At 40.4% G+C, this 14,664-nt stretch overlaps 1 protein-coding gene and 1 pseudogene across 2 annotated transcripts in view; one reads left to right on the top strand and one right to left on the bottom strand.

Moving 5' to 3' along the window:
• The window catches only part of LOC126504156 (zinc finger protein 709-like), a 13,863-nt gene extending 9,512 nt beyond the window's left edge, over window positions 1-4,351 (top strand). For both annotated transcript variants that reach the window (XM_050146205.1, XM_050146206.1), the window contains exons 3-4: window positions 197-257; window positions 1,172-4,351. In XM_050146205.1, coding sequence (XP_050002162.1) covers window positions 197-257; window positions 1,172-2,498 — 1,388 coding nt within the window. In that variant the 3' untranslated portion in view covers window positions 2,499-4,351. The remainder of the gene's footprint in view (window positions 1-196; window positions 258-1,171) is intronic.
• Window positions 4,352-6,227: 1,876 nt separating this feature from the next.
• Window positions 6,228-14,664, bottom strand: part of LOC126504152 (zinc finger protein 883-like) — a 16,177-nt pseudogene continuing 7,740 nt past the window's right edge.

The raw sequence follows: 14,664 nt of genomic DNA, 5'->3' as shown, positions 1-14,664 counted from the left end.
ATTTCTTTACTCATACAATTAGAGAACAGCTGTTTCTTGCTCACCTGTATGGACACATGAATTGAAATATTGGAAGGGAACTTCATGGAAAATGTAGCATTCCAGGTCATATTGCACATAACAAAATGTAGAGTTGAGTAAGTTTTTGTATGATATTGAATTCAGTCATAATAATTTCTTTGTGTTTGCTTTTTAGGTAAAACAAAGGAAAAAGAAAACATTGAAGACAACTACCAAAATTTCAGGAAACATGTGAGGTAATATACACTCAAAGAGAGAGGAATTTGTATCAAATAAAATATCTGCAAGTGATAGGAAATCTAAAAACAAGCAAATGATCTGGTACATCTTGGTGCAATTGATTTGATCTCAAATTTTCTCTACAAGTGCATTGAGTTAGAACATTCAGAATTAGAAGATTCTAACTCTTTAGTGTATGAACATTGCCAAAATGTGCAACATTAACCTATGTAAGACTTGTCCCCCAAATTGTCCTTCCTAGAGAAATTATTTGTGTATTTTATTAAGTTACCTTTCAACTTTGAATATAAGGAATGTGAAGTAAAATGAGTTTCAGGTTTAGACTGAAACCTATTATCAGTAAATCACATATAGGATGTTCAGCTCTTCCAAAACCCATAATGTATGATGCAGATCATTTCTCATTAAAAATATTTAACTTTGTTAGCTGTGGTGTACACAGTATTTATGAAAAAGAAGCAGTAGGGGGCTGGAGAGATGGCTCAGAGGTTAAGAGCATTGCCTGCTCTTCCAAAGGTCCTGAGTTCAATTCCCAGCAACCACATGGCGGCTCACAACCATCTGTAATGGGGTCTGGTGCCCTCTTCTGGCCTGAAGACATATAGATAGACAGAATATTGTATACATAATAAATAAATAAATATTTTTTAAAAAAAGAAGCAGTAGTATTTAAGACCTTTTTTTGTTTGTATGCTGTCTTCAGGACCGCAAACTGACTGTTCAGTCCCTTTCTAGTTACAGATTCTTAGAGAAGCAGAATCAGCAGTGTCATTCCCTTTCTCCCAGGGTATTGTATATGGCCCAGATGGACTTACTTGCTGTCCTGCTGCTGCCTGCAGAATACTGTACAGTGGCCCAGCGTCCAGCCTCTGGCTAAGAGTGTAGTGGTGCTTTTTCTCCTTTTTTGCAGAACTCCGGTGGTTGAGAGAAACTGTGACTGTGGAGATGGCAGTCAGTGTGGAGAAACCCAGCAGCAGATTCCAGAGCCTGTTGTTCAAAGAGCCACGCCTCCCACCATGACGATGTCTGAAAATGGTGTGCTTGCCGGAAACATCATTGTTCATTCGCCCTCACGTGTGCACCTCAGATGCGAAATTACAGAGAAACCATATGGGTCTCAGGAACAAGTGGAGAGAGCTTTTACACGTGAGAAATGTTGGAAAGATTTAACTTATTCTGAGTTCTTTCAGGCAAATCAGAGTCCTCCTAGAGAGACAGCCAATCAAAATATGCAGTCTAATGAAGTCTGTAGGAGTCTCAATTTCGACCCGTGTTGTGAGAGAATTCACACTGGAGATAAACTCCATGAATGGAAGCAAGTGGAGAGAGCCTTCTGGAGGTACAGTTATGGTCAAATATATAAAAGAATCACCATTGGAGATAAACCATTTGTGTGCGCGCAGTATGACGAAACCTTGGTTAATTCCAGTCACCTTATTAAACATGAACTAATTCACCCCGAAGAGAAGTGTTATACGTGTAAGCAGTGTGGGAAAGCATTCAGATATTCCTCATCCCTCCAGAACCACGAAAGGATTCATAGTGGGGAGAGGCCGTATGTATGTAAGCAGTGTGGGAAAGCCTTCATTCGTTCCTATGACCTTCTCATCCATGAAAGAATTCACAGTGGAGAAAAACCTTACACTTGCGAGCATTGTGGAAAAGCGTTCACCCATTACAGTGGCTGGTACAGTCATGAAAGGATTCACACCAGAGAGAAACCCTACGTTTGCACACAGTGTGGGAAAGCGTTTTCATGTTCGACATCTTTTCGGAGGCACGAAAGAATTCACACTGGTGAGAAACCTTATATATGTAAGCACTGTGGAAAAGCCTTCACCCATTCCAGTGCTCGTTACATTCATGAGAGAATTCACACCGGAGAGAAACCCTATGTTTGCAAACATTGTGGAAAAGCATTTCTTCGTGGGAGCCATCTTCACAACCATGAGAGAATTCACACTGGAGAGAAGCCCTATGTTTGCAAGCATTGTGGGAAAGCCTTCATCCAGCGCGACGCTTGTTATAATCATGAAAGAATTCACACTGGAGAGAAACCATATGTATGTAAGGAATGTGGGAAAGCCTTCAGGATTTCCACATCCCTTCGTGATCATGAAAGAATTCATACTGGAGAAAAACCTTATGTATGTAATTATTGTGGGAAAGCATTTAGGGTTTCCACATGCCTTCACAAACATGAAAGAGCTCACGTGGAAAAGAAACCCAGTGGGTAGAGCCTAAATCTGTGTACATCATGTGGAATTGTCTTTGACCAACTTGCTGTTGTTGTGGGATCTTTTTCATAAAGATAGTGTAGAGGGCCAGTGAGATGGCTCAGGGTAAAAGCGCTTGCTAGCAAGCCTGATAGAGTGGGATCCTCAGAACCTGTGTGAGGAGAGAGAACTGAGTCCCCAAGATTTTCCTCTGACTTGCACACATGTGCCATCGTTTGCATGCACAATCTCCCACACATATATAAATAAATGAGATATTTTAAAATGCTTTTTTTAAAAAAAAATTTTTTTTTTTTTCAAGACAGGGTTTCTCTGTGAAACTCTGTCTGTCCTGGAACTTGCTCTATAGAACTCAGAGATTCATCTGCCTCAGCCTCCTGAGTACTGGGATCAAAGTCCTACACCACCACAACCTGGCTTTAAAATACATTTTCACAGTTTTTCCTTATTTTTTCGTCTTTTTGAGATGGGATTTCTCTGTGTAACAGACCTGGCTGTCTTGGAACTCTCTTTGTAGACCAGACTGGCCTCGGACTCACAGAGATCCTCCTGCTTTTGCCACCCAACTGCTGGGATTAAAACCATGTGCCACCACCCAGCTTTTATTCTTAATGACATGTAGGTGTGTGGGTTTGTGCATGTGAGGGTTGGTGCATGTAGAGGCCAGAAGTGTCAGATCCCCTGAAGCTGGAGCAACAGGTGGTTGTGAGCTTCCCAGTGTGAGTGCTGGAAATCCAGCCGCATCTGTACCCTGAACTACTGAGCCATCTTTCCAGCTCTATAAGAGTAATAATTAAAAAAGCTGGAAAGAGCTGTAATAGGAGACTGAAAATGTACAAATTTAGACATCTGGAATGTGACCTGTTTCATCAAATGTGCGAAGGCACATATTTCCTTGAAAATTTTATTTTATATGAACTACAGTTTATGAGGATTACATTTTTGTAGGTGTGCGTGCATTAGTGAACACATGCCGAGTGCACATGTCAGTGCACAGCTTCAGGCGTCTGTCCTGCTCTTTCCACTATGTAGGTCGGTCCTGGGAGGAACTCGGGTTGTCCTAGTTCAGAGCAAGTACCTTAGCCCGTGAACAGTCTTGCTGGCCCTGGTGCATCTCTTTTACTCACTAGGGAAGTAGAGGCGAGAGAATTCCAACATCGAATACAGGGAATTTGAACACAACCTGGAAGAGTTAGGAACCCCTTCCAACCAAATGAAAAAATTCAGCATTAAAAATATAAGCTGTGTGTTGTCTCAAATAAGGTGAAAGGAAATTTTCTTCTGTTGTAAAAGTAAGGAACACTCTGAAGAAATGTTTTCTTTCGAAAGTGTGATTTTGTGGAATTTGTGGAAAATGGTTTTGCCTGTTGTCTCTTCTGCTTGGAAAAACCAAGGCTATTAGAATACTGTGTTGAGCAACAATAGCAACAGTATGCCTATATGTGTTGATGTCTTTTAGTTTGATAAATCAAGTTTTGTATTGAAATAAAAGGTCTCATTTTGTCTCCCAAGAGATGTTATTAAAGGTCTGTGCCACCAAGTCATGATCAGTTTGATTTTAATGGGCATTTTTAAAAAAAAAAAAATCAAGCGAGGTAATACCCTTTTCCATTTTAATCTGAAGTTGTGTTTGATTCATGAAATTCAAGTACATTTGTAAGAGTCCAGTGGATTTAATTTATATGTAGTTTTTTTAATGTGGTTCATTTGACATTGAAAATAGGCCGCTTGTAAATTGTGTTTCCAGTTATCCTTGTGTGGCAAATTATGTTTTTCTTATTATTCTTCATTGGCAATTTCCTAACATTTATACGAACACTTGGATTTTCTAATAATAAAGTTTCTTACATAGATTTTTGATTCAGAGGGCCTTGTTCTCATGCATCTCTTCATCCTCTCTGGGTCTTATCCTATTCTACGGGGCTCTGAGGGAGGGGAGAGATTCGATGGAGACATCTCATTTAGACTCTTTCCATGTAGTCTGGCTGTGGGCCTCCATCCTTGTTCCCATCTGCTGCAGGAAGAAGCTTTTCTGATAATGACTGAATTAGGAACTGATCTATGAGTATAGCAAAATACCATTACTATTGATCCCCCCCTTTTTTTTCCTTTTTAGACTAGTAGTATTTGATTTTACCCTAGCTCTTGGGCTATCTAGTCCTGTGTTCTTGGCTATCCAGTTTGGTTCCGTGGGTGTCAATGGGTTCTGTCTTGAGGAGTGGGGCTTAAGTCAAATCAGTCATAGATTGCTTATTTCCATGAGCTTTGTGTCACCATTGCCCTAGTATATTTTGCAGGCAGGACAAATTGTAGATGATGGGGTTTGTGGCTGGGTTGGTGTATATGTTTCTCTTCAAGTAGCCTGCAGAATAACTTCCCATACCAAAGACACTAGAAGATGGGATGGGGGTGAGGGTTCTGTGTAGGCAACAGCTCAATTTCTCCACATTTTATGAGTTGTGTGGGTGTTGTTTTCAGCAATGGAACCTTGCTGTCAGTTTGCAGGGAGCAGTCTTTGTCTTTGCAAAACTCTGGGGATTTTCATATGATCCCTTTGGTCAACAACTTAATTGGATATGTCCCTGTACTAGAAGTTTCATTTGGTGACGAGAGATGTATGCCTGGTTCTTCAAATCCAGTTTTAAAGTCTATGGCTGGTGGAGTCACAGGTCCTGGAGTAAGGGGACTTCTTACTATGTGGATAACATGGTCACTTTGTTAAGCCATCTTGTAAGCACTTACACCCAGAGATTAATGTTGTACACATCCTTCATCAAAGATGCTCCCTAATGCTCCCTACTGTAGGAGGTAATGGCAAAGAATCCCATGCCTGATCAAGTACCATGACTAAGTAATGGTAGAGTGTTGATTCCTAAATGGATCAGAGATATTACTCCCTCCAGGGTTCAGGTAACAGTGCAGAAGTGGAGGTGGAACAAAGACGAAGGATGGGAAGGAGTGAATGCAGCAAAAACAGGTAAAAACTTGCTGGGCATAGTGTAATACGACTTTAGGCCCAGCACAGGAGAGAGTTAGGTAGAACTGAGTTAGACGCCAGCCTGGTTTACACAGCCACTTCCAGAACAGTCAGCGCTACATAACAGATACTGTCTAAAAGAATGGTGTGTGTGTGTGTGTGTGTGTGTGCGTGCGTGTTAAGAACTCACTGCACCTATAGTTATCTGCACTAGATCCACACCAGATTGGCCCTGTGAACATTTCTCCATGGATAGGAGAAGGAAACACGAACCCGTACATATCCAGTAGGGGACTATTGGTAATTCATGGTTGTAGAGGAACAGCCATCTTTGCAGTGGTTTAGGCTCAACAACCTGCCCTTCCGTAGATGATCTCTAATCCACGTTTGAGCAAGAAACTCAAATTAGCCTTAGTGGGGCTCACACAGAATATGGGACTAAGAGGGGGGTTTGTTAAGGATCCCAGAAATAGAAGGACAGAGATGAAAAGGGAATGTGGAAGAGAAAAGGACTAAAATTAATTATATAGGTAAATAAAACCATCAGAAAAAATTAAGAGCAAGGAAGGGCTAGAGAGATGGTTCATCAGTTAAAGATTCCTCGCTGGTTCAGAGAACACGAGTTTAGTTCCCAGCACCATCACAGCTGTTTGACAACATGCTATAACTCCAGCTTCAAGGATCTGATGATTGTAGCCTCCACAGGCACCCGTATGCAGGTGAGCTTAAACATATAAACACACAGCCAAGTGTACTGGTTCATGCTTTTAATCCCAGCCATTGGAAGTCAGAAGCCAGTGAATCTATGTTTGATGTCAGACTGGTCTAAATAGCAACAGCACAGTCATAGGTACAGTATGAGGCCCTTTCTCAAAAAACAAAAATATCCCCTCAAACCCAACCAAAGAAGCAAATAAATAAGGGTAAAACACATATACAAAAATATAATTTGAGCCAGGTGTGGTGGTGCAAGCTTTAATTCCAACTCTTTGGTGGCAAAGGCAGGAACTATGTGAGTTCTAGACCAGTCATAGTGAGAGCCTGTCTACAAACAAGAAAGAAAGAAAGCACTATTACTGGAACAACACATACATTGAAAAGTACAACATATAAAAATCTATGTAAACACCAGAAAATTTCCATTTTCACAGAAATGTAAGGAAACTGCAAAGGAATTAATAATACTTTTTAAAAATATGATATATGAGAAAATACTTTTAAGAAGCATATATTTTTACTTTCAAATGAACCATAATTACCAACAAACAGTCTACTGTTCTAGTAAGAATGCATCTCAGTTCAATGAATCCAACAGCTCTACAGTAAAGTTGAGAAAGTTTTACCTCATTTCATTTAAACAATACCATTTAAATGAAATTAGTTAACCAAACTTACACTACCTCAACACAATTTTTTTTTATATGATTGCTATTGTTAGGGACAGTCTCTTGGTAGCTTCAACATTCCAAACAGTAGGCAATACAGGCAGGCAAAATTATGACATTGTTTATGAAATCTTATTTCAAAACTATAAAAAAAACAATGTAAAAGGTTACATATAAGACTTGAACAATGACAAAAATGCTCATAATTTTACTGTACTCCAGTTATTTCCAGAAATATTTTGTACAAATGAAGTTGTTCAGTCTCCACATTTATTATTCTTATAAGATTGAACTACATAACATTTCATAAATTTTCTTATTTGAAGAAATCCACAACTTTCTATTTGCTTTATACACATAATTACTTAAAGATGTGTTTTTATTTCTAAGTACGTGTATCACATGTGTTCTGTACTTGCAGAGGCCAGAAGAGGGCCATCACATCTCAGATGTGGAATTAGAGCTGGCTGTGAGCCACACTGTGTGGATGCTGAAAAACTCAGGTCCTCGGGGAGAGCAGTATGTGCTTTTAACAGTGGAACCATCTTTTCTTTTTGTAAAGAAAATTCCACTTGCTTATAACTGGTTCTTCTTAAACTTCCCAGGTGGTACTCAAACCCACTATATCCATTATAGTTCTCTAACCTCTACCATCCCTCCTTCACCAAGTGCTAGAATAAAAGGCATGACCTACATGCCCAGTGCAATAGGATTTTATCCTATATATTTGCATATTGGGAATACAGCTACACTTTTGCAGCTTTCAGTTAGTTAATCTCCACTGTTTTTAAAAATAAATATTCAGTTTGTGTGTGAGTCCAAGTGTGTACATGGAACTCAGAGGTAAACATTTGGGAATTCTCTATTTCCACTATAAGGGACCCTGGGATGGAACTCAGATTACCTGACTTAGAAATAAGCACCTTTACCCACTGAGCCTTCTTGTGAGTTGTTCACACTCTTCTTTCATACCTCACAACATAAGTAAGTTATCCACAGGCAAGGTCACCAGATACATTGCTGTAAAATTCCAGTTCTTTTCTGTTGGCTTCCATGCATATAAAGGGATGTGGAAGACACAAAAGCTTCTCTTATTTTTGAATGTGTAAGGTTTCTCGCCAATGAATTCTTTCATGTTTCACAAGATAGCTGCAATCACTGAAGGCTTTCCCACATTTTTTACATACATATGGTTTCTCTCCAGTGTGAATTCGTTCGTGACGGTAACGGGCACTCTGATGTGTAAAGGCTTTTCCACAATGCTTACATACGTAAGGTTTCTCTCCAGTGTGAGTTCTTTCATGGTTGCGAAGGTATGTGGAACACCTAAATGCTTTTTTACAGTGTTTACATACATAAGGCTTTTCTCCAGTATGAGTTCGTTCATGATTGTAGCAGGCCTTACGTTGAATGAAAGCTTTCCCACAATGCTTACATGCATAAGGTTTCTCCCCAGTGTGGATCTTTTCATGGCTGATAAGATGACTGGAATGAATGAATGCCTTCCCACACTTTTTACATACATATGGTTTTTCTCCAGTATGAATTCTCTCATGACTGTAACGGGTACTGGAATGGGTGAAGGCTTTCCCACAATGCTTACATGTGTAAGGTTTCTCTCCAGTGTGAGTTCTTTCATGGTTGCGGAGGCATGTAGACCATGTAAATGCCTTCCCACACTGCTTACAAACATAGGGCTTTTCTCCAGTGTGAGTTCTTTCATGATTGTAACAAGCATCACGCTGGATGAAGGATTTGCCACACTGCTTACACGCATAAGGTTTTTCTCCAGTGTGAATTCTTTCATGGTTGCGAAGGGACGTAGAACAGGTAAAGGCTTTTCCACATTGCTTGCAAACATAGGGTTTCTCTTCAGTGTGAATTATTTCATGTCTATAACAGGCGCTGTGATGGCTGAAGGCTTTTCCACAATGCTTACAGGCATAAGGTTTCTCTCCAGTGTGAGTTCTTTCATGGACAAGAAGATGTGATGAACGGATGAATGCTTTGCCACACTGCTTACACACATAGGGTGCATCTCCACTGTGGATTCTTTCATGTTTCTGAAGGTACGAGTAGTGTCTAAATGCCTTTCCACACTGACTACACACATAACATTCCTTCCCAGTATGAATTTTTTCGTGGTAGACAAGCTGATTGAAATTAGCAAAGGTCTCGCCACACTGCGCACACATAAATGGTCTCACTCCAGTGTGCAATCTTTCATATATTCGAAAGTAAGTGTATTTCCTGGCGGCTTTATCAAACTGATTGTGTTCGTAACATGTACCATCACCGTCAATTTGCTCATCATTTTTGTCAGAAGTGTGAATCCTAAATGCTTCATTAGATTGTTTCTTTTTATGAACTGTCTGCCTGGGACTTTTGAGTACCTGAAAGTATTCAGAAGAGGTGAAACCTGCATAGCGTTTCTCATGTTGGAAAGCTAGTTCCACATATCCCTCATTCTCAAATGGCTTCTTTCCAGCTTCACTTGTGAGATGCACATCTGAGGGTAAACGACCAATGGTGCCTCTTGCACACACACTGCGTTCACGTACTGCTGTTGCAGAAGGCGTGTGCGCATTATCAACATATTCTGGAATCGGGTGGTGGGCCTCTCCACACTGACAACCATGTCCATATTTACAGTCTCTCTCAATTACCTGAGTTCTGCAAAAAGAAAAAGGAAACAAAAGAGCATAACACTTTAAGATTAGCCAAGAGAAGCCCGGGAGGCTGGATGCTGTGACTCAGTCCCGTTAACTCCCATTACCAGAGTATTTAGGAGGCAGCAGCAGAATGACAGCAACTTTGAGGTTCACATGGAAAGGGCCTGACTTAAGGGACAATACTAAATGTGGACTTTATTTGTATAAAGAATTTTTCTTCAAGAGTGTAGACCCTTGTGGGTTCCTCATGCTCCACTGGAATACCCTGTACCCACTGCTATACTGGTAATACCAATGGGACTCCAAGGATTATTTAAAAAAAAAAAAAAACTTCTACAAAGAAACCATGTAATTACTAGAAGAGGATGTGAGGAAGGATGCTGGAGGAGTTGGCGAGAAAGGAAAAGGACATATCTATGATTAGATACATTTGCACACATGTATGAAATTACCAGGGAATAAGTTTTGGGAATGTCTCCACCAGTTAACAATGGGGAAAATTACCCATGGAAAGGTGTGAAGCAAGCACGATGAAATTTGAAATACCTGAGTCGTCTTCATGAGATTTATTGAAGCTAGATCCCAATTTAAAACTGAAATTCACTGTACTTAATATAGAAGCATATATCCAAGTCCTAAAGTCAACCTGATAAAAATAGATTAAATACTTTTGTGCATGAAGAGGAGATTGTATAGCTCAAATCACTGGAGAATGTCTTACACTGCCTGGTGTTGTAACACATTTAGGAAAGATTACTAGAGTACAGAGATGGAATTCCCAACAACTCTGGATGGACAAACTAACACAGGTTTTAGAAAACATTGTCATAGAAACATTTTACATTTAGATGTAGTTGGATCATTGGTTTGGTTTTCATCTTCCCTAAAATAAATTACAAATACTTGATGTAAATTTCCCCCTTTTGAGTGTGAATTACCGGAGACTTCTGACATTTGCACACTCCTCTTCAATGTGTTCTTCTGTTTTCCCTGGAAGTAAATCAAAAGAAATCATTATAACTTATCCAACACTAGAAAACACTTATTAAAGTCTACCGTTTACTGTGGTACAGTATGACTTGGTATGCTACAAAGACCATCACGTTCCCTTTCAATATTTCAGTTCATGGAACTACACAAATAAGCAAGAAAAGCTGCTCTCTCACTGAACGGGTAAGAAAATCATAGCATCTTGTTTTTACCTATGGAGATCAGGTTCATAAAGGTTTCTGTCATCACATCTCTGTAGAGCTGCTTTTGACTAGAATTCAAGAAAGCCCACTCTCCTGGACTGAAGTTCACAGCCACATCCTCAAAGGTCACTGGCTCCTAAAAAACATAGGGAAATGGTTAGTGTGAACTGCCAAGAGAGACAGAAGGGATACACCGGGATAGATGTAAGAAAAAAAGAAAAGAAAATGATAGGGAGACTCTCTAAAAGTGTGTGTGTGTGTGTTTCCCTCTGCATTGGCCTTAGAAAGTTAAGTTTAGCCCCACCTCGTCAGCCCTAGAGAATTAAGTTTTACTCCCTAAGATAGAAAAGTCGAGTGATTAGTTTGCCAACTCCATGGATTTCTCTCAGTTCCTGATCTGCTAAAGGTTGGTCCTTAAAGCAGCAAGGTATATTCTTAGGAACTCAGTGTCACACTCACACACCAAAGCAATCTCTTTATCATGGATGCTTCAAAGTATGAAATTCCCACAATACTTGAGGTTATGTTAGTTAAGTTCCAGCATGGATTTGGGAGGGGCACACAAGGGAGATGGAGAGTCAGTATTTCTTCGTGGCTACTGGTAGGCTAATCATACTCCAGTGGATGAGGCCACACCCACCACTTTCATCTGCATCTCCTAATGGCTGAGAATGTTGAACACTTTGTATTTTTAAGACATTTCTATTTCTTCTCATGAGAATGTTCTATTCAGTTCCACAGTCCACTTTTTTAATTTGCCTTGGTGGTTTGCCTGCATGTATGTCTGTGTGAGGGTGCTGGATGCCCTGGGACTGGAGCTATAGACAGTTGTGAGCTGCCATGTGGGTGCTGGGAATTGAACTGGGGTGATTTGGAAGAACAGTCAGTGCTCATAATGGCTAAGCCATCTTTCCAGCCCTACAGTCCACTTTTTAATTAGGATGTTTGATGCCTTGATTCTTTTTATGTTGATTTGAATCGCTTTGTATTACAGACACTAATCCCTTTTAGATGTATAGCTGATTTTCTCCCATTCTGTGGGCTGCCTGCCTCTTCATGTAATTGACTCTTTGTTGTACAAAAGATTTTCAGTGTCATGAAATCCCATTTGTTTTACTTGAAGTCCTATCTAGACATTCCTTACCTGTGCTTGTCATCTGAACCGCACTTACAAAATTTTCATCGAGAAATTTCTGGATATTAAGTTGTTAAGGTCCTAATCTATTTGGGGTTGAGTTTTGTGCAAAGTGAAAGATAAGGATCTAGTTTCATTTGTCTGCATTTTACAGCTACAGTCAGAGGCCACCTCACTCCAGTCAAAATGGCTATCGCGAGGAATAAAAATGACAACAAGCGCTGGCCTGGATGTAGGTAAAAGGGAGCGCTTGTCCTGTTGGTAAAAATGTAAACTAGTGCACACACTGTGCTCATCAGCCTGGAGGTTTCTAAAGACAGAGAAATAGGGCTGAAAAGACTGTTGAGCAGCTGAGAGCCCAGGCAGCACTTGCAGAACCCCCAGGCTGTATTCTCAGCATTCACCTCACAACTGTCTAACTCCAGTTCCAGGGGCTCTGACACCTCATGCTCTTTATGAACACGTACATACATGCAATATACAGAGATACACGTAGGAAAAATACCCATGCAAATAAATATAAAAAATTTCAAAACTTGAAATGGATTTATCATATTGCCCGCCTATACCACTCCTGGGCATATGCCCACCCACAGCACTTTGTACCTTATTATAGAAATACACTTGCACATCCATGTTCATGGCTGAGCAATTCACAACAGGCAGGAAAAAGAATCAACCTAGATACCCTTCGACTTAAGAACGTATAATGAAAATATGGTGTTATCTACACAACAGACTATTATTCAGCTGTAGAGAAAATGAAGCCATGAAAATTTTATGTAAATGGACAGAACTGAAAAAATTATACTGAGTGAGTTCGACTAGGCTAAAAAAAAAAAACCAAAACAAACAAAAAACTACTGCAAGTGTTTTCTCATATGAGGTTCCTAGATTCAAATCTTTGGTTTTTGTGTGTTTCTAACACCAAGTGCATGTGGAGAAGAAAGCAAAACCAGGCTATTGGCAGGGAGGAAGCACGGAGGTGTAGAACACAGATAAAACGAAAGTAGAGAGTGGAATACTGGGGACTGAAGGGCTCAGGCAGCTGTGGGAATGACAGAGATGGCAAAAGAGGAGCCAGAATAAGGCTTAAAAAAATAAAACATACATGAAAAAGTTATTTGGGCACTTATGATCTTACAATCCAAGTTAAATAGATGTATACATATATTAAATATAATGCTATATTTAATATAAAGTTAAATATAATATATACATATATTTAGTGAACATACATATACTACAATACACATAATGAGAGGGGATATTAGAACATATGTCATATGAATGATCAGTAAGAAAATATTGAAAGCTAAAGGTTTAAGAAGGGACGAGGATGGAACATAGGGAAAGGAGGGTTAAGAACTGAGTTAACCACTAAAGATGTGTGCAGTAGTGTTATAAAACAGCACTAGCTTGTAAACTTTAAAATACATTTTTCTTGGAGGGGGTGGGGAACAGAGCCTTACGAGGTAGCCCTTGTTAGCCTGGAGCTCTGCCTATAGACCAGGCTGGCCACAAACCCACAAAGAGCTAAGCAAGTAAAAGTACCACCCATTAGTGAACAATGCTGCTCCCTAAAAGCCACAGGAACTAAATAAAAATGTCAGGGTCAGGCACAGGTCACCACCATATGAGTTATTGGTCAGAGAAGCTTCCGTAGCACCCCAAACAATATAGGCTATTGTCGTTGCTTTGGATTACCAACCATAACTAGATGATAAAATTCTACTGTTGAAGACACCACACACCTTGGTTGCTGGATACGGGGAAACCAATCATGAGCTGACCAGGAAATCCCTGGGTAGCTATCTTTCAGAGTGCTGCTGAGTGGTACTAGGAAAGCTGCTGGGGGAGAAGAGGCACCAAAGATTTTATCCTGAGCTGATACCTGGATGCTACAATACTGATATGCCAGACAAGATGGGCCTACTGGAAAAGATGTTTATGGAGCTAAGGAGCTTTGCCAGTGACATTTCAGGCCTGCGGCAGAAGACGGAAGTCACGTCTGATAATTTAGCATGGTTAAAGCCATGGCTGGGAATGTCAAAGGTCCTAAGGGACAAGTCCCTGATGTTGTGTTTCTAAGTGCTGATGTTGACACACTCACGGCCTTCTGAATGTCTGGGCTTGCTTCTCCCAGCCTGGGTCAAAGGGGCTTCTTACTGTAGCCACGGTAGTTAAGACAGAGAAGCATTACTGTTTAAATTATGAAAATAACTGTGTGTGCTCAACCATAGATGGGACATTACATCAACCCTCTATTCCCAAGACTCAGGAAATATTGTGGAAAAACTGAAGTGAAAATGTAAGCGCTGGGGCACAGGGAGCAGTTTTATCAAATGCTGCGCTCTGGACCTGACATGGCTGTTGCACACATGAATTAGCAGTCACTGTGGTTACCCACACAAGGGATCGTGCCAGTGAAAAAGCCCAGCAATGGACTTGGGAGAGGCTTCCAAAGCCCCATTCTTAACTGAAAAGCTAGTTTTAGTTGGTGGCTTCTTGGGGAGGGAGAGTCATTTTTCTTTTGGAGTGTGGCCTTGTTATGTTTGCCGTATTCCTGTATAGAACCCCTTGCCCATGTAAATAAGGGCTGCACTAATTAAACTCAATGGTCCATAAGTGCACTATTTTAGAATCTGACCCTGTCTTCATACCTTGAATCTGCCACGTCCACAGCAGTGACTGCCGTGTAGTGACAAAATGCCTCTGCGCTGGCTTTTGCCTGCTGAAGGATTGGGGTTAGAGCTTCTTGGAGCGAAGCCCCAGGTGGTCCCCCTGGCAATCAGCAGTCCAGA

Source organism: Alexandromys fortis, unplaced genomic scaffold, assembly GCF_014885135.2.
Source record: "Alexandromys fortis isolate MF-2015 unplaced genomic scaffold, M_Fortis_MF-2015_v1.1 scaffold_42, whole genome shotgun sequence".
In the NCBI taxonomy this organism is placed as follows: Eukaryota; Metazoa; Chordata; class Mammalia; order Rodentia; family Cricetidae; genus Alexandromys; species Alexandromys fortis.
The sequence above is the reverse complement of the archived record's forward strand: the minus strand, read 5'-3'. Positions and strand labels throughout refer to the sequence as shown.